Source organism: Poecilia reticulata, chromosome 21 (genome assembly GCF_904066995.2).
Source record: "Poecilia reticulata chromosome 21, P_reticulata-male-v2, whole genome shotgun sequence".
NCBI lineage: Eukaryota > Metazoa > Chordata > Actinopteri > Cyprinodontiformes > Poeciliidae > Poecilia > Poecilia reticulata.
In genome coordinates this window covers 7,525,471-7,549,425 of record NC_088850.1, presented here as the reverse complement: position 1 = coordinate 7,549,425, position 23,955 = coordinate 7,525,471, and the positions used below count along the sequence as shown (strand labels likewise).

The 23,955-nt window shown below is 40.0% G+C and overlaps 2 protein-coding genes and 1 long non-coding RNA gene across 5 annotated transcripts in view; 2 read left to right on the top strand and 1 right to left on the bottom strand.

The window, feature by feature from the left end:
* extl3 (exostosin-like glycosyltransferase 3) overlaps nt 1–6,788 on the top strand; it is a 31,640-nt gene extending 24,852 nt beyond the window's left edge. Inside the window, exon 6 of the mRNA XM_008397458.3 lies at nt 2,852–6,788. Coding sequence (XP_008395680.1) covers nt 2,852–3,061 — 210 coding nt within the window. The 3' untranslated portion in view covers nt 3,062–6,788. The remainder of the gene's footprint in view (nt 1–2,851) is intronic.
* A 78-nt stretch (nt 6,789–6,866) lies between these two features.
* On the bottom strand, nt 6,867–23,623 carry syt14b (synaptotagmin XIVb). Of its 3 annotated transcripts, XM_081602183.1 has the most exons (9): nt 23,561–23,623; nt 20,544–20,591; nt 17,212–17,358; nt 14,908–15,042; nt 13,398–13,651; nt 11,948–12,385; nt 11,678–11,858; nt 10,885–10,941; nt 6,867–10,046 (listed from the first exon to the last, which is right to left on the bottom strand). In XM_081602183.1, exons 1-9 carry the CDS (start codon nt 23,571–23,573, stop codon nt 9,730–9,732), a joined length of 1,590 nt encoding a protein of 529 aa, XP_081458309.1. In that variant the 5' UTR covers nt 23,574–23,623; the 3' UTR covers nt 6,867–9,729. The 3 variants fall into 3 exon arrangements, with proteins under 3 accessions (XP_081458309.1, XP_008395677.1, XP_008395678.1); XM_008397455.3 differs by lacking the exons at nt 20,544–20,591; nt 23,561–23,623 and adding an exon at nt 15,224–16,207 and having other exon boundaries at nt 17,212–17,301; XM_008397456.3 differs by lacking the exons at nt 10,885–10,941; nt 17,212–17,358; nt 20,544–20,591; nt 23,561–23,623 and adding an exon at nt 15,224–17,204.
* Nucleotides 8,707–10,532, top strand: LOC145549671 (uncharacterized). Its single transcript, XR_014085512.1, has 2 exons — nt 8,707–9,404; nt 9,485–10,532. It is a non-coding gene; the product is annotated as an uncharacterized LOC145549671 (long non-coding RNA).
* Nucleotides 23,624–23,955: the final 332 nt, after the last annotated feature.

Here is a 23,955-nt window from a genome sequence, read left to right as displayed (position 1 = left end):
CATTACTCAAACTGGCATGTCCAATATTACCCGCATAAAAAAACCCAACTTTAACTCATAAACAAGCTCACGTCGGTGGGTCATGCTTGCTTTTTCTGTTCTGGGTTTTTATTGGAACGACGTTCATCGCTGCACAGCATGTTTATGCCTGGGCAAATAATTACGGTAATCAAGCTGCTGGAGCCTTTGGTTTTAAAGTTATGCCTGATTTATCAGGGTGGGGATATTCAGCAGGGAATTAAGGCCATCTTTGGTGGAGGGAGGGTGTTTTATGACGGCACTTCACCGAAGAGTAAACCCTTTGAATATTGAATTTGGAGCAAATCTGTCGTTCTTATGGCAGAAGGAATATATTTCCCTCCTCCTACACCCAATAGGACAAATAAGATTGGAAATTAAATAGCTTTTTTTTATTGCACCGCTGGTGAGAAATTGGCAACATTCAAATCTGAATGTTTTGCGAGTTTTTTATTTATTTATTTTTTCATAATTGAAATCTTAAATGGGCAGCATGTCTGCACAGCAGCAGATTTACCACAGTCATTTTTAAACAGCGTGTCCTTATTTTTCAGGCGGCGGTAGACAGAAACAGGCTTCCCCCCCCTCTCAGCTGCAGACTAATGTTTTTCGCTTCAATGCATTGTAAGATTTCAGCCGCTTGCTGCTTGATTAGCCAACATTTGTTCCTTCTGTCTGGAAGGCGCGCCGTCTCAAGCGGACTTTGCAATTGCTCTGGAGAACCTCCTAGTAGAATGGACTTTAAATGGGCCTTTGATGGCTTTGTGTGTTACAATGTTCTCACAACTGAGGCTGAAACGAAGCTTTTATCCAATTTTTCCTTCTTCATCAGCATCGCTGATGCACCTAAATGAAACTTTAAGCAGCATCGACTCTGCAGCAACATTTCAAGAGTTTAGCATCGTGTCGATAGCACTTCTAAATGAAATATTTAGTGTTGGATGGTTTGCAGAACAGAACAATGCTTCCCTTAAATGTTTAATCTGGTATTAAGGACTGAACAAAGTGATGGCGATAGGATTTGTTCTAAACTTAGACAGACTGCTTCCCCATCTGCAAAATACAACCAAACTGTCATCAATTTAAACTTCAAATAAAACGTTCTCTCACATTATACCATTAAAAAGACCCAGTGCGTTATTTTCTTTTAAACATCTCCTGTAAGAGTTAAAATGTTCAGCTAGTTCCTCTTGAGCTTGTTCATTTTCATAATATGTTTTGTTTTTTGTTTTCTTTACAGTTTTTGTCTTTTGTCTTTTAAGTGCACAAATGATTCCTTGTGCAATAAAATGTGCTCTGTAAAAAGTCTGCCAGACGGAGAAAATTACCACCACTCAACACTTAAATCTGTTTTTAACACTTTATATCTCCAACAAGCACTGTTCTTGAAATATGTTCAGACCTCAAAACCACTTCCACCAGTACAGTGTTGCTTTGTGTGCCGCATCACTCACTATAATTGAGAGTTTTGAAGCCACTTGGAAGAACAGAAAGCTGCTTTTTGGTGCGCTAAGAGAAGATAAGTCTGCATTTGTAGAGGTTTAAACATGACTTTTCTTAACTTGTTTTATTGATTGCCAAACACACTTATTAATTTTGTCGACGTGTTAAAATTGAACCTGGACTTTTTTTTTTTCTACGTTTTTGCATGTTATTCTGGTTCTTGTTCCTATTTGTTTTATGAAAAATTTTGAATTTTTTTTAGCCTTGACATTTTGCCTTTTATCACCTGTTTAACTTTTGCTATCAATAATTCAAACATTTCTATTTGTTGTTCATAAACTTCTGTACAGTGAAGATAAAATATTTGCATCTCCTGAACTTTTCACCTTTTATTACATCACAACCAACACACTGCAAAAATGTTTACGGTGATTTTTATGTGGAGGATCAGCATATAGTAGTGACATATTGTGAAACTGAAGGAAATTATTTACTAGTTTTCTACTTTTTTGATGACGGATGAGGTTGTGGAGAAGTCCAAGTCCAGGGTTATGTCACAAAACATTATTCCAGGGAAGAATAAGTACTAATCAGATGAAACCAAAACTAATATTTCTAGCCTTTTTCAATCAGGTGAATGATGTGATATCAGCCACAGTCTTTGATTCCCCAATCTGACCTGCATGTTTTGAAAGCACAAAAAACATCTGGTTTAAATAAAGGATAAAATCATCTCTTTTAGTGATCTGAAAACTGATAATGAGCTTCAGCTCTTCTCAAAGAAAAGTGGATATTAACCTCAACATTTAGATGTGCCGAAGGTGTTGTTGCTTTGAAGGATGGTGTTATGTTTTGAGTCAGTTTTCAGATTTTTACTGATAACTTTTAGAAAGTATAATTTTTTCCCCCACTTTGGAATAATGCTCTACTTTGTGTTGGTTAATCCATAAAATCTACATAAAATGCGCAGAAGTTTGACTGTAAAGTGAGAAATCCCAAAGTTGTGAGAACTTTATGCTGCTATTACCTTCTGCTGCTCGTCTTATTTGCATTTAATCCATCCATTCTCTTCAGACCCTGTGTATTTTTGTTTGTGCCCGTTTAGGCATGCCATTACTCAAACTGGCACTTTCAATATTGCACACACACAATTATGAATTACAAAACGGCAGATCGAATCGGCTCTTTACGCCTGAGTTTTCCCCAGAATTTCGCTTGGAAGGACATTTATTACTAGACGGCGTGTTTACGACAGACCGACATCGTAAATCTACACACTCCTTCCCTACCAGAGGGCCTTCAGCAACAGTTAGCGGTGTGTTTTGAAGACTGCCAAATTGCCTTTCAAAGTGAAAAACTGTGACTTTACGGTCCCTCTGTTTTATTTCAGGTAACCTCGCGCTGGACGTTCCGCTGCCCCGGCTGCCCTCAGGCCCTTTCACACGACGACTCGCACTTCCACGAGCGCCACAAATGCATCAACTTCTTTGTCAAGGTGTACGGTTACATGCCGCTGCTATACACGCAGTTCAGAGTGGACTCTGTGCTGTTTAAGACTCGCTTGCCCCACGATAAGACAAAGTGCTTCAAATTCATCTAGCCTGGGGGTCGAGCGTCTTCGCAGGCGGCCGGAGGGGGAGAGAGATTGATAGACTGAAACATCCACTGCAGGTAGTGATGAAGACTGACGGCTGGACTGCAGGATAAATATGCAGGAGGAAGCTTTCGGGCTCGGATTTTGTGGAGGTGGATCGAACGTTTAACCTTAACCAGCTGGAAATTCAGAGAGTGTAGGTTGAGAGAAACCACTGCCGAGAAATGAAGCCTTTTCAGCGGACGTCACTTCTTGTTTTTATTTTTTTGTTTCTTACACGCCGTTTCAATCATGTTGAATCATCAACCACTAGTTACAGAAGATATTTGCACCTCTTACCTGCCTGCCACGGAAAAGCAGGCAGACCTACAGTGTACAGAAACTTCTTCACTCCTCCTGATGGTGGAGCTGCAGAAGTAACAGACGGAATTATGGCTTCAGCTGAGAGCGATTCAGTTGAAAACTGTTCTTCAAACTCAAGCACTGATGGTCCTACGTATTTTATCGGACAGTTTTTTTTTTTTTTTTAATTTTTAAATAATGTCGTTTAAATGTGTAAATTTACGTCTAGTGGAAACTTTGAGACCTCCCTGCCTTTTGGGAAATCAAAAATGACAACAGCTCAGTCCAATCATGTCTTTGCAGCGTTGCGTCCTCCAGAGGGAATTCACTTTAGCGGTCACCATAATGCCTCAAATGTGTCAATACAACTAACAATCAGGCTGTCCAACTCAAGTCATTTTTAATGAAGTGATATTAACCAAATGGCTGAAAATGATTAAATATCACAAAAATCAACACAGTTTCAGTGGAATGTATTATGGATGCAATTAGAGGTCTGTAAAACCATAGTCAGAAGTTTATATACACTCATCAGCATAAATCCCATATCAATGGGTAAAAATATAACATTTCTGTGATTATTAAATGCAATTTGTTGAGCTAGTTTCAATTTATTTTTGATTGCTTTTTTTTTTGTTTACTCATTATGCATACACACACATTTTGGGGGGTTTCTGATTAAGTTTATACCTTAACAACCATCAGAATGATCCACACATAACCCAGGCTGGATGTTTGACCTCTGACCACTACAGAATTGGTAAAATTCAAATAAATTGGTTTGTTCTCTTGTTACAAAGCTCCATTTGAAGTGCAGGTTATACATTTTCACTAGAAGGTCTATTCTAGTACTAGTCTTGACTTGCCCTGCCAGACCATACAACTTTATCCTCATGTCCATGAGGAGTGTATGTAATTGATGTGAACGAAAACAGTTTGGAGGTTTTAGTCTTCCATTTTTCCATTCACTTCGTGAAATACACCAGTGTCTCTTGAAATGAACTGGAGCAACATTATTAAACCAGCACAACTGCCCTTGACACTTGGTAGTGTGCTTAGATTTTAAAATCTGACATCTCCGAATAAACTTCCTGTTATCGTGACAATCCTCGTCTCCACTGACGGTAAAAATCCTCAAGAAGGAATTGGGCTGGTCCATGTGGGCAGCTGCAGATTTCAATCCGGTTTGAATGTGCCGATGTTGGACCGTGCAGTAGTAGTTGTTCAGAACCCTCCCAGTCGACGTTAATGTTATGCTGAGTTTGCTGTAGACCACGATGCTGACATTCCAGCATGTTGTTGTTTGCGATTGAGGCTTGGTGGTTCTTGAACATCCTTCCCCGTTTCCTTTCTTCTGACAGATTGAGTTCTGACCCAAACCGTGAAAACGTGAACACAGTTGAGTGTTTCAACGGTACAATAATACCAAACCAGATCAAACATGCTGTTGAAGGCTCACGTTATTTTTCCTGCCCTGCAGTTTTTTGTTTTTTCGTTTTGGTATTTATAAGTATGGAGAAATAATTTTCTTTCCAGTCTTTAATCTCTATACTATTGCCTAATGACATGTTCTTGCTTCTGCCTTCAGTTCCCAGTTTGTTTTACATGTACTTCCTTTCCTTGTCCATTGTCTCTTGCTCCCTCACTTCCTTGAGCACTTCGTTATTTCCTTCCTTGACTTAAATTTTTCTCGTTATTCTTTCCTGGTGGAAAAGTTTAAACTCTCACATAGGAACTGTGCAGGAACTATTACTATTGATGTGAATATAGTGCTTTAAGCTGCTTCAGTGAGGGGAAACAAACCAATTATAAAATAATCTCTATTAATTCTGCTAAGAAGAGTTGTCCAATATTCAGCCAGGATCTTGTCAGAAGCTTTGGAAGTTGTAAATATAGATATTTAAGCGAAACTTCTGCGCACCATTTTTTTTTATGCAATACTGAAGTTGCAAGAAAAAAACAGTTCAAATGCATCATTCAAATATTCAAATTAATGTCCATCGTGTCCATGAGGAGTGTATGTAAACTTCTGACTAGAACCACGCACTTGGGTCATTAAATCTGAAACTACAGGCAACAGTTTTTCTTCCTCCGTCAAATTGTGACAAATTTCCCTCCTACTAGCACATTCACATCGCGCTAATTCATTTTGTTTTGTCTCACGGAGGAGCGCAAGGGTAATGATCTGAGAGAAGAAATGGTCCAAAACAACAACTCGTTGATCTGGCCTCTAAAGATACTTAATGTGCTCCCGTTTTCCTTTGCTACCATTCGTGTGCTTGTACTGAGCTGACAGCATGAGGCCTGTTCCCAGAGTTCGGAAAGCTTGAATGTCGTCACCGTAACGGCAAGTCCTGCCTTTTGCGGCACAGATCTGGAGCGCGTCTCGTGTAGATGGTAACTTTTTACATCTGTTCTTTTTACCTTTTGCTTGATGAATGTTTCTTTTTTTTTTTGTTTTGTTTTTTTTGTTTTGCCAAATGAGTACGATGTCTGCAGCTACACGGCATAAATCTGCAAGGTGCTCACTAAAGGGATGCAGAACGGTACGACCCTCATCAAACCACCGAAGCCTAACCCATCATGTATTATAAATCCAAAGTCTCTCGTTATTTGACTGTCGGTTAATTTTCTGTAATCTTAATATAAAACTTGGAGGAGCAAAAAAAACAAAAAAAAAAAACAGAAGAAGCTCAAATTGGTGTTCTTTCCCAGCATTTGTACTCTGTGAGGATGCTTTTATGGAACTTTCACAACATTGTGTATATTTATTAATAATGTTATTAAAAAAGGCTGTTTTTAAACTTGATAAGACATGCAATAAAACCATAATGTTGTGGTTGCTTGTTCCTGATCACTCAGATCCCAACCTAAATGAGACATCCCATTAATGTTGCTGCCAATGAAAGCCTTGTGGTGCCTCTGACTCGAGGGCCAAATATATGGAATCAGGCCTGTTTTCCTTAGACAAAATTGGAGTCGGTTTTTATTAGACGTGTTGCAAAACGACCAAAAAAAAAAAAAACCCACATTTCCTTATTCCTCTATTACAAGCAGCCTGGCTCTCGTTCCAGGATATTTGTAATTACTTTTCGACTCTGACCAAGTCCTAAGGGCTCAGTTTGGGTCAGCATTTCTCCCTCCGTGTATATCCCCCCCCTTCAAGCGTCAGTGGCACAACTCGTTTTCTGTGGCTTGAAGCAGAATCAATCTAAAAGGCTGCAGTCACCCTGCAAGGTGTAAATATTGATGAAAATATGCGCTCCCTGGTCAGGCTCCAGCCACCTGCACCGCTGCTTGAGCTGTCAGACTGATGACGGCGTCAGACATGCCATTCAAAGGCCAGATGAGTGGGAATAAAAACTTGTCTAATAAAAAAAAATGTCCTCGACTCATTTCCTCATTTTTATGTCTACTAACGTCTTTTGATTCTCACAAAGGGAATTCCTACCTCTTGAGTTTTAGTACGTCTCGTCACCTTACAGCCACAAACATCTGTTTTTTTTTTTTCTTTTTCTGAAAGACCAACACAAAGCAGCAGCATATGGCTGTGAATGTAAAACGATTCTCGGGTTTTTGACGTTTTTACAAAAAAATGAATCTGGAAGTTTTTTGTCGTCCATATGTTTTCAGCTCCCTCTGAATAACATTTTTTTTTTTTTTGCTGAGCAGTTTTCAAGCTGTGGCACAGATTCTCTATTAGGTTTAGGTCAGTACTTTGTCTCGGGTCACAGCATGTTCATTCGTTTGTAACTTTGGCCATCTGTCCTGAGCTGTTGTCCTGCTGGAAGGGGAATCTTTGCCTCCGCTAACAGGTTTTTTTCCACAATCGCTCTGTATTTAGTTCCATCTAACTTCCCATCAGTTCTGACTAGTTTGTCTGCCATTCCGGAGGAACGGCGCTCCCACACCATGATGCTGCCACCACGGCTCTTCACTTTGGGCATTAAAAGCCCTTATCTGCCCAGTGCTTTTCTTGGTTTTCATGATTCTGCTTGTTGAATAATTTTCTGCAGCAAACCCTCTGAACAGCTGGACTATTTACCAATTGGGAGAAGACTGGATTTTATTTATGGGTGTCAGAGTACAAACGCAAACCACTTTCTTTTTTCTTCTTTTTTTTGTAAAAACCGTCGGAAACCATTTATTGTTTTTCTCTCCTCAATTCTGCGCCGCTTTGTTTTGCTCCATCATTCAAAACCTGAAATAAATAAATAAAAATTTAATACAAACTGACAGTTCAGGTACAAACACTTTTGCAAACACAGCATGTGACTATTTCAATGAGCAAAATTAACTGAAAACATTTCTTCACAATTGCAAAAAGCTTCAGAGGGTCTCAACAGCATGATAATTGGGATGTGGGCGAAGACAAACTGTAAAACATGCAAATAAAGCAGAAGTGGAAATCCCCTAATAATTACCTACTGACATTGAAATTGAGTGTTAATGTGAAATTTTTCCCTTAATCCCAGTTCCTATGAAGGCACTGAAGGTTTTACTCGATTTTCCGTGTCTGGCTCCGTATGGAATAAAGTAACTTTGCATTGAAAACACATTAGTAACTTCAAAACCTAAGTTTTTCTCCAAACTCTTAATCGTTTTCATTTTTAGTCACTGACGCACCATTTAAACTGGGCCCATGTGTGTTAACATGCCAAGCAAAGCACTGACACTTCATTTTTTGGGGGGGAAATTTTATCAACAAAAAAATATCAAACTATTAATAAAAGAACTCAAGTTTAATATGGAATAATCCAGTCCAGATTTGACCATCTCCATGCGCCATGGACTTTGAAACATGTTTTAGTGAAGATGCCAAAGAAAAAAGAAGTAGGGGGTGGGGGGAGAACAACAGTGGAATGATTTCATTTTTTACACTCAATCTCTTTTAATAAAAGAAATTTAAAAAAAAAAGAACTGTTAGAAATTCTGGATGCGTTCTTCGTTCATTTGAAATGAATACCACTGATGAGGTGTGACCGCAGCACGCTTCGACAGAACGAGAGCAGAGCGGGCTGCCCACGCCTCTGAAGCGGAGCCAGCTGGTGGAGGGAGGGAGGGAGGGAAGGGTGTGACTCTGGAGTTTTCATTTGTCCTCAGGGAAGATTTTTCTTCTTCTTTCTAACTCACAGCTGCTCTCACAGCTCAGCGTTTCAGCATACAGGTAGAACCTTATACCGCTCCTGTCAAATATTTGTTTAGCCTTTATGAAACATATTTTCAAAAAAAAAAAAGAATACGATTCTTCTGTCTTTAACTCAGTTTTTTTTTTCTTCATTCCTCGCTCCACCCCGGGAAGCACAGCTGAGGTTGCCCATCAGCGCTGGCAAGTACCAATAAACTGCGAGGGCAGTTTATTGGGACTTGTGCGGCCTTTTGCATACTCCTCCTCCTCCTCCTCGGCCCGGCGTGATGCGCCGTGTTTCTACATGAACGAACATGGCAGAGCTGTCAGAAGGCTGAACGGTGAAACAGGCTCAGTCTGTGTTACGCAGGAAGGGAAGCTGTCCTTCAGTGCAGACGGCATGCAGAGCTGTGTCCAAAATCCCGTGGGAGACTCGGCAAGCGCAGGGAAGAAGTGCACCCTTCTTGCATCATATGCATAGTTTTTCAGAGTTATGCAAATGATTTATATATATATATATATATATATATATATATATATAAAACCATGAAAGATATCCAAAACTCATTTAAAAAAAAAAAAAAAAACCGGAGCAAACCAAGTAATTTATCTTGCATAACGCCGTGTGCATGTAAACATGTCGTAAAAAGAACAGCTCGTAAGCATAAGTTGCAGCATGTTGCAGGACTCTTGTAACAGTCCACTCTTTGCATCCTCTTTTGTCAGTGCTGGAGAAATGTCTGGTATGCTGGTGATAGCTGAAGCCCAGAAAATAACTGGAAGGAGTCTTGCCGGTCCGGGACCAAACTCTTTGGTCCGAGATTCAAAGGCTGAAGCCGTCTGGACGGTGTTGCGTCATGTTGGTCCTGTAAACACTTGGTGTGCATGCGGATTTTGCTGTGAAAAATAATCTCTTAATAGAAAACAAATTGTTTTTAACTTCTGAATTACTGTGTCAGTTTTTTGTTAACAGTGTGTCGTTCAAAAGGCTGGAGTCGGAGGTATGAATCCTTCTCCGTGAAATCGGCCCTGTGGCAGGTTACAGGGCAGCCATGCAGCCTGGCAGTGAGGACCGGGAAGCAGCGCCCACCCTCACACCTGAATGCACCGCACACAAGGACACTCGTACGCAGAAGGTGTTCCCTGCTCTTCCAGAGCTTTGGATGCTCTTTACGGTTGCTCATCAATCCTCACAAAACGTCTCCTAGGTGTCGGTCAGAGTGTGCCAGTGGCAGACCTGCTGCCCCTCTGCCTCCCTCATCTCTGTCCAGTGGGATTGCTGCTCCTCGGTGGTGCTGCTGTGGCCCAAGGAGACCCAGCCCAGCCTCTCCCTGGGCCTCATGCTGCTCCGCCTGCAGAACACGGACACCACCAGCGACACCTCGGACAGCTGGAAGAGCGCCACCTGGAAGACAAACGTCTCCTTGTAGGTGGGGTTGGGCTGGCCGCGGCACACCGCCGTCTTGCGCTTGGACATCTCTTTGCCCTTGGAGTCCAGCATGGTCAGCTTAACGTAAGTGTCTGGAAGGAGAGACGCACGGGAGATCAGGGATGGAGTGCCATCAAGTGGTTAAAATTGGGCACTGCAACAGATATTTTAATAAGTGAACATAAAGTGCCCCTTGGATGTTTTACTCTTTTCTAGATTGCTTTTACAAATCAATCATCATCAACAGTTTGGCTTCTTTAACCAGAAAATATACACACACAAAAAAAGAAAAAAAACTCCTTAATGCAAAAGTGACAATTAGTTTCTGCGAAATAAAGACAAATTGTTGCCAGTAATCTCTCAACAAGGCGAACAGAGATCAACCGAGAGCTGTTGGTAGTTACAGCATTTAAATATTATCCTAAACACTCCACTTTTTTCCCCCCTAATTTTGTCAAAAATGTGCATTTTAGTATTGTTTAAATGTTGTTTTAAGACAAAATAACTGTTCACAACACTGTATAAAAATAACCAATATGTCTTTTGAGATTCTCCGGCTAAATAAAAATAGAATTTCACATTTTTATTCCCCTTTGTCAGATTTACCACTGTCCTTTTTTAAATGAAGGCACGTTCAGTGCCTTAAATGCAATGAGAGTGAAACATACATAGCATAAAAAATGTATATATAATAAAAAAATATATAACTTTAAATATAAAAATGTAAATATAAACCGACATTCTGAATTGCATATCACTACAATTGAATGAATGATTAGGGGTAGTTTGATTCTTTAAATCAAGTTTGTTTTTTTTTTTGCTTGTTTGTTTTCTTTTTTCATAAATAATCATTTCAGTCTGAAGAACGCAGATTAACCTGCTGGGACTGTACCAAAAGTTTTAAACTTCTAGACATTTATTTAGCCTTACCTCTCATGATATACAGCTGTCCCCCTACGAAGTGTTTCACACAACAAAACAGACCGTCTGAGAGTGGACACACCCCACGGCACACAGGAGAAAGGAAAGAAGAAAGATGGTAAACTTAACGAACGTGATGTTCACCAGAGAGTCCGTCTCCGTTGCAAATTGCATGTCAAACTGACTATTAAGTATTTTTGATAGCTGTGTAGAGAAGTAAAATTTGTCAAGATGAATCTCTCTGGGAGTTAAATGCAACTCCTTTCCAAAAGCAGATACGTAGCCTGCAACATATCAAGGAAAGAAGTCACCAATGTTTCATTTCCCCAGACTAGTATTTATTTCTGTCCAGAGTTGGATTCAGCCATTTCTCTGGCACGTCCCAGAATTCTCCAAGGGGTTAATATTAAATAGTTGGGTTCCTTAAATGTGAAAAGGATTCATCCTTTTCCATCTGGAATGTGAAACTTGCTTCCTAGACAACATCTTTAACGAAAGAATTAATAATTCTGCAGGAGAGAGTTTGACAAATGCAACATCTGTAGCACTTTGTAAAGGATGAGCTGGACCTCACCAAAACTAGAATAAAAAAGCTGAGTCAATACAGGTTTGTAGTTTTAAATTATGCACTGTTGTATTCTACATTTTCATCGTGAGTTGACCTTTTTCTCCTCGTAGCAGCCAGTTTGACAGACAGATATTGTAGCGAAAGAAAAATAAAATTGCAGTAATAGGAAATTCACAGCAAGCCGGAACTAAATTCAAGAGATAAGGGCTTCCACATCACAGCTTTAGTACTTACTGACAGGTTTATCAGAAGCTGCAGTTTTGAAGTGGCTTCCTTGTATAACCTCAGCAGAAAGCTGTCCTGTGGCAGAGTTATAAATGAGACCCAGGAGGACCTCTGGCAGCGATGAGTCTTCGGTGGAGCGGTAGGACAAAGCACCTGCGCTACGAGACACACTTACAAGAGAGCCACAACCCTGGCATGACAGAAAAAAAACAAAACAAGTTATGCAGCTTCATGTGAAGTCGGCTTAAAGGGGGGTAAAATTTCACAAGATGTTCTCACTGTAAGTTCAGAGCCAGGCTCCAGCGTGACGGGCAGCGCGATCTTCCCCTGCAAGTTCAGCTTAGTCAGGTAGAACACCTTCTCTCCCAGGACCTTCTCCTTTTTCATCCGTCGGATGCTGTACAGGCGGAAGCGAACGGCGTAGTCCCCCAGGGCCTCCTGTTCCACCCGGGAAAACTTGAATGTTTCCGTGAAAACGGGACACGGACCCTTCTGCACGCCTGTTTTGGCCCGCTGCTTCTTGGTGGGGAGCAGGACCAGGTGGACCTGCCAGGCGATGTTGCCCGTCTGTTTCAGAGCGGGGATGTCGGTGGCGGCCGTCACCGTGACGGCCAACCACTGCTCAGTGGAATCGTATTCGAAGGCGACGTCCAGCGTGCCGTATTGTGCGATGGGCTCTGGCTCGTAGGCCGAAGGAAGCTGGAGACCAGAACCGTCCTAAAAAACATTTTAAAAAAACAACAGAGGAGTTACATTCACATTCTGGTGCTGACTGGTAAAGTAAACATTAACTCTTTGCCAATAATAACCACTTAAATAATAATTTTTTAAAAATCCTGAGGTTAGGAGTGGGCATTTATCGTATCGTTTATCATGTATTGTGATAAGAATTTTGATATATAGTTGTCACGATGATTTTAAGTAACAATGTTTTATATTGTTGGGATTGTTTGTTTTAGTATTTTCTCCACTGTTTGTTCAATGAGGGTCTCAATACATACTAATAAACCTGAAAATATGATTAAATACCATTAACTTAGTGATACAAATCATGTCTCTTTGTGTGCAAAGTAGTAACAAGTAGTTCTTATTGTCACTTTTATCATCAGTACCACAAAATGTTGCGATAAAACTTTAAGTGCATATTGCCAACCCCAACCTGAGGTGTAATTTTTCATATTTTTTCTATGTATTTCACTCAACCACAAAGTAGCACATAACTGGGAAGTGGAAGAAAAAATATTAATAAATATATTAAAGCTTTTTTATTAGACAGAATAGTCTAGTCAAAATGCAGATCTAACTCCAAGGACTGCAAAACTGACATTTACACACAAACCCCCATCCAGTCTGACAGTTATTTTGTAAAGACAGTTGAACAACAATCTCAGTCTCTCAATGTTCAAACTATTAGCGACTTGTAGCAGTAAATGTGGTAAAATGTGGTTCTCTGAAAAGCGCACCGTACTTTTCAGAGGAAAGGAAATTAAATCCTCGTGCTAATTTCCTTCTATTTAACAATCATCAACTACTTTGTGTTGTTATTTCAAATGCAAGATTCAAGGACTATGAACACTCCTGCAAGGGAAATGCAAAATTACTGAAATAATGTGGTGGTGCATAGCAATTTTACACTCTTCCTTGTGGTAGTTTCCACAGAGCATTTGATGTTAAACCATTACGAAAGTTTATTGATTCATTAGCTGAAATAATGAGAGTCAGAACCAACCTCTGGGCTCAGAACAGCAGTGCTGTCACTGGGAATGTCCTCCTCGCAGCCTTTGTTGAGGTAACTCTCGGTGTCCTGCTCCACGCTGGCCTCGCTGGAGCAGCGAGGGCTGTCAGATTGCTGCGGGGACGGCGGTCTCCTGACTCCTCGTTCTGAGCGTGAGGACTTGCGTGTGCCTGAGCTCACATGCTGGTACGGCGGAGGCTGGAGCTCAGTCAGAGAGGAGTCTTTCTTTATCCTCTGAATACTGGCAGCTGGAGTCACAGCAGAGACGGAGAGGGACAAAAGACGAGGTAACATGAGATGGAATCACTGTTATTTGAGACTTACTGTGCTATGCAGAAACTTTCATTAGGTTTTCTTTTGGGCTCCATGGTTGAATGGCTGCCAGAATCAAAATTAAATCCAAAAATGTTTTGACCACAGAGTTACTGTCTGGGTTTGCTGCCAGCTGTCTTAAGTCGCTCATGCTAACTCAGCAGATTTAATGCTTTTTACAATTTTGTTCATCTTATTGATGACTTATCTATTTTTCAATTCCCATCTTTTGAACTAAATATTTATCCCGTCTTCAGAAGGCTGTGCTGTAGTTCCTTGCTTTGCCACCAGGTGGCGCGGCCGTTTGTGGGTACAGCCATTATAATACCGCCTCCTATAACACAATGTGAATGTAAAGACATTTGTAAAGTTTGAAATTTCAGATTTTGAATAGAAAGCATATATAGTTTCTCTAAATTGTCTTTGCTGTCCTTTGAGTTTTCTGTATTCATTACCAGCTGCCATTTGACTGGGCGCCAGCTAGCTTAGCTTAGCATAGCATTAAAACCTTTTAGCTAAAAAATAAACACTTTACGGACCAGTGATGCTAATTTGATTCATACTATTTTCATTATGTATTCAGCCAACAGGACATATGTGTAATTCAGCAGATAAATATCAGATAAATAATCTTAAGCCTGAGCTAGATTTTACAGAGGCTTACTAATGTCTTCTATCGTAATAAACAAAACAAAAACAAAACTCTGAAAAGTTGTTTTTGATTTTTGTTTTTTTTTTTGTAAATTTCTTCAGGACTGGAGGCCAAAGCTTAACCTGCATCATGTGTAGTATATTGGCAGATTTATTTTTAATTCAAACGTGCATCTTAAATTAAGTAATTAAAAGCATAAATCTGCGTTTACCTGTCCTGTCATAGAAAATTAGTTTTACTTGTAGATGCTTGGACAAATATGGCAAATATTAGTAACCATACCAGTAATTACTAATGTAATTACTGCTATCAGTAATTAAACGATGGTACAACAGTAATTATGCTATGATAAGCTGTAATTACTGACTGTATTTTCTTTGTTATCTGTGATATGTTTCTTTATAAACTATTCCTCATGTCTCTAAATTATTATAAACTGGTCGTGTGCCACCTTGAGACTTTAAATACATATCTTTTCTTACCATACTGGTTCAAAACGATGTTGCATAACTATAGAGAAGGCCATATGTGCAGGCTCACCCTGTTCGCTGGAGGCCTCACTGCTGTACCCTCCCTGCTCACTCGACTGTTTGCCTTTGCTCCACGCAGACGTCATGTTCTGCTGGGTCACACCCTCCAGGCTTTTTTCTTCTTCGCTGTTTGACACAACTCCATCTGTACAGGACATATGGGCGCTTTAGTTCAAGCGTTACATTTATCTCTTAAGTAATGGTGAATGCAATTCTTAAAGAGGCAAGAAGAAGACGCAGAAGAGGACAACACTCCGAAAGGTTGAGAGTGGAAATTGAGGAGAGATCCAGAGTTTGGCGTTCACACAGAAGCAGCTCACTCTGACCTTGATTTCCTTTCTTTTTCTTCTTGCTTTTCTTGCTTCTGTCTTTCTTCTTCTCCACATCTAAGTCTTCCTCAGGTTTCTTTGAACTCTCTTTGTCCCTTTTCTTATCCGACTTCTTCTTTTTGACTTTAGAAGATGACCTAGATGGCTCGTCCTCTTCCTCATTGTCTGCTTCTCTCTCCTGCCCCTCTTCGGCTTCCCCGTCTTTTTCCTCCTGCTGTTTTGATGTCTTTGTTTCTATTTCGCTGTCAGCTAAGTAAGAAGTTTTATCGCACTCATCACTTTTCTGCTGAGCAGATATTGGATCCTCACTCTCATTTGTCTTCCTTTCTTGTCCGTCTCTGTCATCTGTCTTCTCAGAAGTCTCATCTTCCTCTTCCATCCCTCCTCCGTTGGCTTCCTCTCTGTTTCTTTTGGCTTCTGCTTCTTTCTCCAGCTGCCTCTCTCGCCTCTCCTTCCTTCTCTGCTCTCTTTTTTCCTGAATCTCTTTCTCCTCCTTCTTCCTCATCTCTTCTTCTGCCAGCTCGGCCTCCGTCTTTTTAACTCGCCAGCATCCGTCCCTCCATTCCCACTCCAGTTGACCCTGGGAGTTCTGTCCCTCGGTTGCATCGCTGTTTTGGTTGTTTTTCGACCCGGCCTGGCCAGCGTCTGAGTTTCTCTGCATTTGCCACATGCTTTTATTACCGGCCCTGCCCTCTTGCGAGCCGGAGGCCTGAGCAGCATCCTGGCTCCTGCTGTTCTCCCCTTCCTCTTCCTCCTGCACCTTGTTGATGATGGTAGTAACCTGCTCGGTGAGCTGGTCGCTGACGGCATATGTGGCATCGCTGACTGCGTTGGCCAGATCATCCACACGACTGGTGACTGAGTCCAGGATGGAAGAAATGTTGACAGACGGCAGGGTCGGCTGGAAGCTCTTGAAGAAGGCCATCTCTCAGTCGGGGGATTCTATTACACGCTGACCACGAGATTACCTCATCAGAAGCACTGACACAGACATGTGGTGGTTAGCAGGGTGCGATGCCATCATCACAGTATGTACATGCATTCACCAGCTTGTTGATAATAGATGTTAGTCTACACTGAGTAACTGTTTGCTGCTTAGCTGTGAAGCCAAATTTTAAGAAAATTCACATTATCTAAGTTCTCCTTTGTACAAATTTGGCTCTATATATAAGTCTGCTTTCAGTGTTTTTGTTTCATTGTTTTTAATATTTTAAAGTACCAAGCACTGGGCCACCTTTAGTCAAGTGTTTTTGTCAAGTTTCCGATTTGTTAAGAAAGCTGACTCACCTCACTGTAACCAAATCTCCAGTAATGTCATAAATGAAGTTGATTAATTAATTGATGCCAGAATTACATGTTATGAACAAATGAGGCCATGATAAATAATTTCCTACTTGTTTTCACCTCTTATGGGAGAAACAAAAGGTTAATTCAACTGAAAACCAAACTAAACCGTCAAGAGTTTGGCTTAGTTTAATTTTTAACTTAAACTTTTTAAGTTAAAATAAAAATAATTAAAAAAACTATAACAGTCATGCGGTTCTGGTGTGCAACCTTTAAACTAATTTGTTGATGGATTTGTTCACCAAATCTATGGGACTTTGAGTACATTTCTTGCCCACAGCTCTCTTCAAAATGACCCCGAGGTTAAGATTTGGCTTTGGACGTTAAATTTTCTTCAGGTGAGGCTGACTTGTTGATTTTAGTTTATGTGTGTCTTTGAAAGAAAATGCTTCTGTCTTGCAAACACTACAACACAGTTTAGATTTATGAATAATACAGGAGAACTGTTTGGTTGTTGACCACTTCACTTCTGGTATTTTAATTCATTTTAGAGGTTTTGCAAAGTCACTGCTCTTCTATATTTTCTCCAGGTACAGCAAACTATCTTTGCAACTGTAAATATCCCACGCTGCGAGCATTTTTGTAACCAATAACTGAGAGCATTTCTGGTCATATGGCCAGTCTGTAAATGTGTTGAGTACCTTGGTGGGGGTTCTTTTGTCCATTGAGATGCGACAGATTGTCGGGACTCTGCACAGACAGTTTGTTGCTGAGGTAAAGAAAAAACAGAGCCATCAACGCCACGAAGGCTGCAATGGAAGACAAAACACCCAGAAGTTCAGGAGAAACTGTGGAAGACAAGAGGAGAACAGACAAGAAAAAGAGAAAGACAACAAGAAAAAATTTTAGAAAAATGAAACACTGCAGTGAAAAAAAAAAAAGAATTACACCAAATCTTTTTAAAAAACCGGAAAATCTTAGACCTGAGCAACAAACCTGAGTTACTCTAAAAACAATCATCTATTGATAATTTATTATTTAAAAAAAAAAAAAAACAGCTCACACTGAAATCAGTCTAAAGTTTTCAGACAAAATGGTGAGCATTAGCTGCTGTGAGCTGAATCAACCATTATTCCTCTTACTTCATAGGCAGACATAAGCCACGGCGGTGTATGTAGGCCATCCACACTCCATGTAACCAAGCAGGCAGCCCTGTGCTATTTTTACTAGAGTCTCAAAGGAGCAGTATCTAACAGAAAAGTAGATTCAGTAAAGCCCGAAAAATCAGATTGGACCATCATTTAGGAGGCTGTCAGGCAGATTAGCTGCAGTCTGAGCAGCTTTTTTTTAACCGTTAAAAAGAAAGAACAACTCGTAAGGAAAATACTTTTTAGACAAGATTTATAATAAGAAGTGTTTGTTTTGTTTAGTTTTTGAAATATATGGAGATATGTAGCTTAAACTCACACCGACACATTTTAATAATGAAGCAGATTTAAACTCTTCAGGTACAGTATGGAACTATATTGCAGGATTAATGGACAAAAACCTTCAAGTGAATGACAATGGTGTATTTTAATAATTTTCACTGCTGAAAATGCTTTATTCCAGAATTCATTTGCCTATCAAAGTGTTTCTGCAGTTGATGTTCTTTATAACTCAGTTTCTTGGCTAAGGAAACTGATTTTATTTCTCTAGAATACTGGTCATTTTGCCTTCTCGTACCAACAGAGCATCAGTTCAGCCTTTGGGACATTTTTTTTATGTTCTCTATATATTTCATCAAAATTGACAAATTTACCACAGAACCAAATTGATGTGCTATGATTTAAAATGAGATTGATTTCTCCATCCATCCATTTTCTTTACACCCTTGTCCCTTAGTGGGGTCAGGAGGGGTGTTGGTGCCTATCTCCAGCTAACGTTCCAGGCGAGAGGCGGGGTCACCCTGGACAGGTCACCAGTTGTTTGACACACAGGACAAACAACCATGAGTACCTGGAGAAAACCCACGCATGAACAGGGAGAACATGCAAACTCCATGCAGAAAGACTGGGGCTGGGAATTGAACCCAGAACCTTGTTGCTGCAAGGCAACAGCTCTACCAACAGCACCACTGTGCAGCGAGATTTATTTCTATGAACTGAAAATAGGTAAGAACAAAATAGTCGCATGTTTGCATGAAATGGATCAACAAATTAGTGAAGGATTGAATTGACCCTAAGACAATTCAGAGCTTTAAGAATTGATGCAATTTGTCCTTGGAAAACACCCCTTCCCTCTTCACACACACCTGTAATATGAAAATCTGTAAAGAGCTCAGTTTTTTATTAAGTTAAAATGACTATCTTCAACTTTTTACACCTTTTTGACTCTTTTTTTGTTTCCTACAAAATCCTGCCAAGGATCCTGGAACTGATTTCAGTAAAAAAAAAAAAGTCTCAATTGGGGACATTTGTAAAATGCCTTTGAAGAATGAACACCAATTTATCCTTTGCACCCGCCTTTGTGCATGTCATGTTATCCCACATAGTCAGGCTAAAAGCGTTTTCGTAAATGCAAGCTTTGTTTTAAATCGCTCTGACCCCTCAACATGAGGTTTGTGCCTTAGGAGCACACACACACACACACTAGTCAGCATTTTTACCAGATTTTGTTGAAAATGCAGTATATAATTAAAATAAAATATGTCATTTAACACTGAAGATAAATATTACTTCCTGTCAAACCCACAAATATTCAAATAGAGCATTAAAGCATTTAAAATGTTGCGTAAGGTTCCCAGCGTTGCTGATTAAAATAACCTACGAAGCTTGGTTAACATAAGCAGTCATGTTAGCTCTATGGTGATCTTCCTTAAATGCTGTGAAAGTGAACTAAACTTGGCATGGACAGACCTTTCTCACCATAGCAACAGGAAAGACACTTTTTCAGCTTTTTCAAGTAGTACAGCATGCCGGCTGCACTCTGCCAAAAACGATCAAGGCTCAATCCTAAAGAATGGCAAAACACGAGTTAGATAATAAAGCGACAGCCTTACCTTATAACCGCAATTGTGTTATAACCCAGATATAGTTTGTAACTTAACACACAAAGCCATCCAGCTCTGAGGTAACCACGCATGTAATAAATCCCTCACGCTTAATCAGATCCAGTGGTTTTAAGGTTCACGTGTCAACTCTCACTGCCGACTGAGCCGGCGTGACCTCTGCAGCGGTGGGCACATCAGCCGTCTGTTAAAAACTTCCAGCTTATGGCACTGGCGCTAAAGAGATGTGATGACGCTTCATACATCACTCTGTCTCTGTAAATTTTAACAACAGCTGAATAATTCAGAGGCCCGAGGTAACCTGAAGAGTTCATCGATGTAGACTTGAAAGCGGATCCCCAACATTTCTTTTGCCAGCAGAGGTGATGCCCCTCTTTCCTTCATAAGCGTTTGTGTTCAGGTTTTTTATTTTTTTGACCTGACAAAATAAACAAGCAAAACCTAGCTAAATTAGTCTGTGACCTGAGGTTGAACTTAGGACTCTGAGCATTCAATCAGCTTGCTTTTCCAGCTAATGACTCCTGCAAGCTGTCTAACGAACGTGAAAACGCAGCCGCTGAAGCGTTCTGAAATGAATAATAGCCTCAGAGAAATGTGAGCTCGTCTCAGCGAAAATGAAAACAAGGGAGTGTAATTAATCTGTCAGATTTATGCAAAGTTAAAGCAAAAACTAAATACGGGTTCAAGTCTTTGGAGGAGAGGATGGTGCAGTTTAAGGAGCGTGGTTGTTTAGAATGCGGAAGCGTTGCTTACACATGGACACCTGGAACGAAACAGAACCTACATGCTGAATAAATCATGCACACACAGCTGCCTTCTTTTGCTGAGGTGAACCAAAACTTGATACGGCCTACATAATTCACCGAAACACTTTATTCTGAGGACAGTACAAAAAATAAAAAAAAATCTACATTTATTTACAGTAAAATGTTGTAAATAAACAAGGATGTTAAAAAAACTTTGAGATGGTATTAAAGGTTTTACCTCGTCTAGCACAGATGAGTTCATGAGCACCACAGTTTCTCCCCCCTCCTGGAAGACACAGAAATTTTTTTTAAAAAGCTAAAGAAACAGGATTACTGTTTGAACTGTCAAAACATGTACTTTATTCCCTAGCTGAATGATTTATTTTTTATTAATCCAAACAATATTTAAAGACTTGTATTCAATGTACTGCACCTAAAATAACCCTGCCAAGGATCCTGGAAATGAGTGCAGTGTCATTACAACTTTGCAATCAAAACACCTAATAAAAAAATGTATGTACTTTACATGCATAAAATATATTTCAGCAAGCTGAAACTAGTTTTAGAAGTCCAGGGATGCAGCTGGGGAATCATTATCCAATGTGTTGCTGTTGTAACCTTCTGAAACTGTATAAAAACAGTACACTGTTGATTTTCCCTTTCCATTGTTATAGCATTTAACAATATGCAGTTCATAGTAAATAAAGTTTAAACACCATTCTTTAAGTGTGGCCCAGTGGTATGTAATTTGATCTCCAGTTCATCCGGTCCACCATGGATTCTTTTTCAAAACGTTCTGTGATTTAAGCCTCATAACTCACAGCTGCTACATATACTACTTGTAGCACTTCTCAGAAAATGATACACAATGCAGGGAGTTGTCAAACGGTTTTACACAAAGATGTATGCTTTAAAAATAATAATATTTAGTGAATGGAGGGGTTTGGACCCAAATACTGACACCTTGTGGATATATCCAGGAATGTCAATAATTATATATGATAAATTGCAATTATTCACAAAATATTACTTGTTCCTTTACCAGCTAGTGTTCCTTTAACTATGAAACTGACAGTATGCAGTAATTGGTTAATAAACAATACTTTAATCAGTGTAGCTCGGGATTTCTCATATTTAGCTAGTGTTAAGAATATTAAATTGTTTAGGGTTTCTGTTACTGTGTTACTTTTGTCTGACATTCGGTGAACACTTACTTTTTTTATTTTTTTTATTTGGGCAATCCCAAAAAGAAATGGAAGTTTTAATTATCAGACCTCTGGACTTACACTCATTCCAGTCAGAATGAATTCTTTCCAGGTGTGTGTATATCTTAAGTCAAAGTTAAGGCTCTCTTCTCTCATTTGTTGAATTTGAGAAAGTGGTCCAAGCTTGTGAGACTGCAACAGAACAGTTTGGCCTTATCTGCACTGTGTACTATTTAGTGCCATAATTATTTGTTTTTAAATCATTAATGTAGTCTTTTACATTTGCAGACTATACAAAGGTCACTGAGGTTAGTTAAGCCAACAAGCAGATTAAAGCGCTGCACATGTGCATGCACAATTTTGTAGTCTTGAACCTCACTGACACTTGGCACATTCAAGGCCCAGCAAGAACTTGTGGTTATTTATTTTTTGCATTCAGCCAAACTGAGTTATGAAGGTTTTTTTCTTTTACAAATATACAATGTTATTACTTTTATTAACATTATTCACAAGCAGTGGTGTTTTTCCATATTTGCCGCATGGGCACTTGCCCAGGGTGTCATCAGCAAGGAAACACACAGCGACCATGCGTTAAAAGAAAACAGTGCATTTGTATTTTATTTGCATCTTTAATAAGTTTTATATTGCTTTTATACAGATACAGATAATGAAGAGTTGGCACCTCCTTGTACTGAGTGGGGAGATCAGTAGTTTGTGATCTCACACACTAAGCGTACTTGGAGTGTAACGTAGGTTACCCCATTACTTTAGCTGCCTTGTCTAATCATAACCCAAAGCTAACCGTATGAATAAAATTTGGAGAAGTTACAGAGTAAAGGGCATGAGAAACGTGTCAGACCAGAATGTTTTCTGGTTCTGCACGCAACTTAACAAAGTGTATTGTCAGAGTAGGCTATTCCTTCCTTGTACTCACTTAATTGAAAAGAAACCAATTCAGAAAATCTAAATAATTCACCAAGCGGCAGAAATACTCAAACAAAACAGAAATGAAGTAAAACACAAGAGAACATAATAAAATAAATACTCAATTTTTGCAGCCTAAGAGTAAAAATGTGCTTTCTTTTAGGCAATTCTACATTTCTTCATTTACCATGCGACATGTAAAATATATTTAACCACTTTGCAGTATATTTTTAGAGAGAATCAGTCTATTTCACTCCTCTTCCCCTGCCAAAGGGATTGTGGCTCAATCCTTAACTAGTCAACTCACATTACCCTCTTATTTGTGAAGCTTCATATAGGCCAGTGGTGGGGGGCACCGGTTCACCCGGGGCGCCAATCACGCAAGAACCACCCCTGTTAACATCTCGTCGGACTAAAGTGTGATATACTCAAAGCATAAGTGCAATGAATGGACTACCGAAGAACGACGTTGTCTTAATATAGGTGTGACACTGCTGGCAAGCAGGTCGTCATTAAACTCATCCAACATGCACGCATGGCCACACGTGACATTAACACTGCCCAGCCGCCGAATTTCGTCTCCACGCTGGTCACTATAAACACTAAGTGTTGATTAAAGGAGCTAAACGGCACACACAGCCATGAAATAGAGTAATTTTAAACTAATAGCGTTGTTTTCCGGTGGACGAGATCCCATCTCATTCATCCGCAGAGCGGTCTCGTTGAAACAGCAGCTTAACATTATATATTTAAATTATTCTCTATTTGTGGTTGCGTCTTGGACAAATGTTTTCCTCGCGTATATCTTCGCCTGTGACATTGTTAGAGCCCCCGCGGATCTGTCTCCGTCTCTGTTTACATGTCGCATTACTTCACGTGAGCATCCCGCCAGCGGATCACAACCGTCCTGCATCACCAAAGTGTCCGCATCTCTTCAGCATCATTCGTCCCGCGCTGCTACAGCCGCCCGCGCGCCCCGGCTCTGCGGTGCCTCTCGCCGCGTGGATCAAGAGGGAGACCGCGGCCGCAGAAATGATCGGAAGGCGATCATCTACATAGAAGAATTCTTATTCCTGTTTCATAGTAAAGTTTAAGGTGAGGGCTGGCACCTGAGAGGCAGACTTACCGTCAATCGCCATGATGCTCCGTCCCGGACTCTACCAACCAACTGCTGGGTGGAGGGGGTGCAGCCGAGGAGGGAGGTCATTCATGTGTTTGTGTGTGAGTCACAGTTGTGTAAGCAATTAAAGATTTAACGAGAGCGGCGCTCCAAGATGCGCGTATTAAACATTTTAAATAGAATATTTAAATAACGTGCAGTAAGCTCACGAAAGCATAACTTTTTTCCAGTTTTGTCACTTATTTTAGGACTTTACGTGATAAACCAACACAACCTAGTCCATTATTGTAAACATTTTTTTTTTTTACAAATTAAAATTATTGTAATTTTCATGTCTTAGGGTTGTCTCTATAACATATTTGCACATATTGCTAGAATGATATACTGTTCTCACATTAAGA